The sequence below is a fragment of the Dasypus novemcinctus genome, chromosome 21 (assembly GCF_030445035.2).
Source record: "Dasypus novemcinctus isolate mDasNov1 chromosome 21, mDasNov1.1.hap2, whole genome shotgun sequence".
Classification (NCBI taxonomy): domain Eukaryota; kingdom Metazoa; phylum Chordata; class Mammalia; order Cingulata; family Dasypodidae; genus Dasypus; species Dasypus novemcinctus.
In genome coordinates this window covers 29,624,317-29,626,762 of record NC_080693.1, presented here as the reverse complement: position 1 = coordinate 29,626,762, position 2,446 = coordinate 29,624,317, and the positions used below count along the sequence as shown (strand labels likewise).

Below are 2,446 nucleotides of genomic sequence, written 5' to 3'. Positions count from 1 at the left end.
TAGGCATAATTTCACAGGGTTCATTTGTTTGTTTAACACAAGTTTATTGAGTAACCATTATATGCCAGCGGTGCTATAAATATATATCAGTGAACAAAGCAAACTCAAACCTCATATTCTCATGAGGAAAGCCAGGTAACAGATTGATGTAACATTTTCTTTGACTAACCTTAAACATCCTGACTGGAAATGCCTTCATTCACTTCATCATTTGGTGATACACTCACATAGAATCCTATTCATTTGTAATAATCCTATTTGGTTTAAAAGATCATTGTGATTGTTCTCATCCTTGGTGTTTAGGATTTCAGAAAGCATTAAAAGAATAATACAGTCATCTTTCAACATCCATGGACAAATTCTTGGCAATGTGATTTATCTCTACAAAAGAGTAAAATTACATGTTCACTGGTAATTACAATTAGTAGATAATAGAACAAGTTATAGACTGTTCTACGATACCCTTAATTTACCTCTTCCACACATTGTTTGGTTTGAAAAGATGAGATTTTTGAACAATCACTTTTATGTTATTGATATTTTGAAACTCATTTATAATTTTCTCATGAATAGATTCAGATGATAGGTAGTGGAGTTCCCGTAGGGAGTGTTTATTTATCTGCTAGATAAATGATCAGTTGGGAAATATTATCAACATAACCAAGACAGACCATGAGAATCAAAGCCTCATCTCCTCTGAGCTATGATGGAGAAACATAGACATGTAATTTGCAATAAAATTATTTTCTTCATTTCCATTTATGCATCCAAAATTTCTGTTAATTCAGCTTTATTTCCTGTCATAATTAAAACAGAGTGTCATATCATTGTTAATTAAAAATACAATATCGATTGATGAGTCTCATACTAGTAAGATTGTAGAGAGTGTCTTATGACAGACACAATACACTATTACATGTAACATTTTGTATGATCTATGTATCTTTAAAAAAATAAATTTTAAAAATCTTTAAAAAATTTTTTAAAAACAACAACAAAAAAAAACAAACTATTACGGCCTTTCTGAGAAGTGGGGTTTTCTGGCTGGAAACTTCAAAGTTGGATTCTTGGAGTGGGGTGACATTGGGGCTGGGTGCTCAAGTGCATTCTAATTGGGGACTGCAGTGTCTAATGCATGACCTCACATTCATTGTGAGGACATTCTCTTGCTGAAGAGCTTCCCCAAGGCAGCCTTCATGTCCCGGTTTCTCAGACTATAGATGAAAGGATTTAGCATTGGGATCACTGCCATGTACATCACAGTTATCACTGCATCCTTTAGGCTGTAACTGGTCAGAGGGCGGAAATACATACCCATCACTGTCCCATAATACAAAGAAACGACTGTGAGGTGGGAGCCACAGGTGGAGAAGGCCTTGAGCACTCCCTTGGTGGATGGAACCCGTAAGACAGTGGAGAAGACCTGAACATAGGAGATGATGATGCATATTAATGGCACAGAGAAAACACCAACTCCTAGGTACATCATCTTCACATTAAAGTGGATGTCAGAGCAGGACAATTTGAGCAAAGGCGTAATGTCACAGTAGAAGTTGGACACTTCTTGGTTACTGCAGAAGGACAGACTAGCGGTGAGCAGAGTGTGGGTGAGGGCATTGGCATTTGCAATGACCCAAGACCCAACAACAAGCAGGAAACAAGACCTCGGTTTCATAATTGTTGTGTAATGAAGAGGACGGCTGATGGCCATGGCACGATCATATGCCATCACAGCTAAGATATAGCTGTCAGTGTTGCCCAAAGAAATCATGAAATACATCTGTGTGAGGCATCCCCAAAAGGAGATGGTTCTGATGCCCAAGAGATGATTTGCCAGCATCTTAGGCATGGTTACAGACGAGAAAAAGATGTCAATCAAGGAAAGGTTGGCAAGGAAAAAGTACATGGGGTTGTGAAGACGAACATCAGAGCAAATTGCCCGGATGATGAGCAGGTTTCCAATCAGTGTGATGGGATAGATGAATAGGAAGAGGACAAAGAAGAAATCTTCCTGTGCCTGCTGACCAGTAACTCCCAGGAGAATGAAATACAGGGTAGAGGACTGGTTTTCTTTCCTCATGGCTCCTTCAGCATGAAAGGGGAGGAGAATCCAGAATTAATAGTGAAATTGCTGTGTTAAGGATCTTAGCTTTTCACCATTTTTTACTCCAGGGAGAAGCTTTTTCTCTCCCTGTGATTCTAAATACAGACAGAAGCAATATATGGGGAAAAATCACAGCCAGTCAGTGGGACAAGTCATTTACCCCTGGACATGCATGTAAGAAGTGTGCATTCTGTGAATTCAAGGCCTCCTTTTCTTCAACCCCAGAACTACCACTCCAAGACTAGGTTTTAGTCATTTAACAAAAATTGACTTTTCATAATCCATGGAAAAATCACAAATATGTGAAAATACAATTTATTCCTCCATTTATTGAATAGCTAA

The 2,446-nt window shown here is 38.2% G+C and overlaps 1 protein-coding gene across 1 annotated transcript; it reads right to left on the bottom strand.

The window, feature by feature from the left end:
• Positions 1-1,147: 1,147 nt before the first annotated feature.
• LOC101412048 (olfactory receptor 1A1) lies at positions 1,148-2,080 on the bottom strand. Its single transcript, XM_004476284.2, has one exon. It carries the CDS (start codon positions 2,078-2,080, stop codon positions 1,148-1,150), a length of 933 nt encoding a protein of 310 aa, XP_004476341.2.
• Between the last annotated feature and the right edge of the window lie 366 nt (positions 2,081-2,446).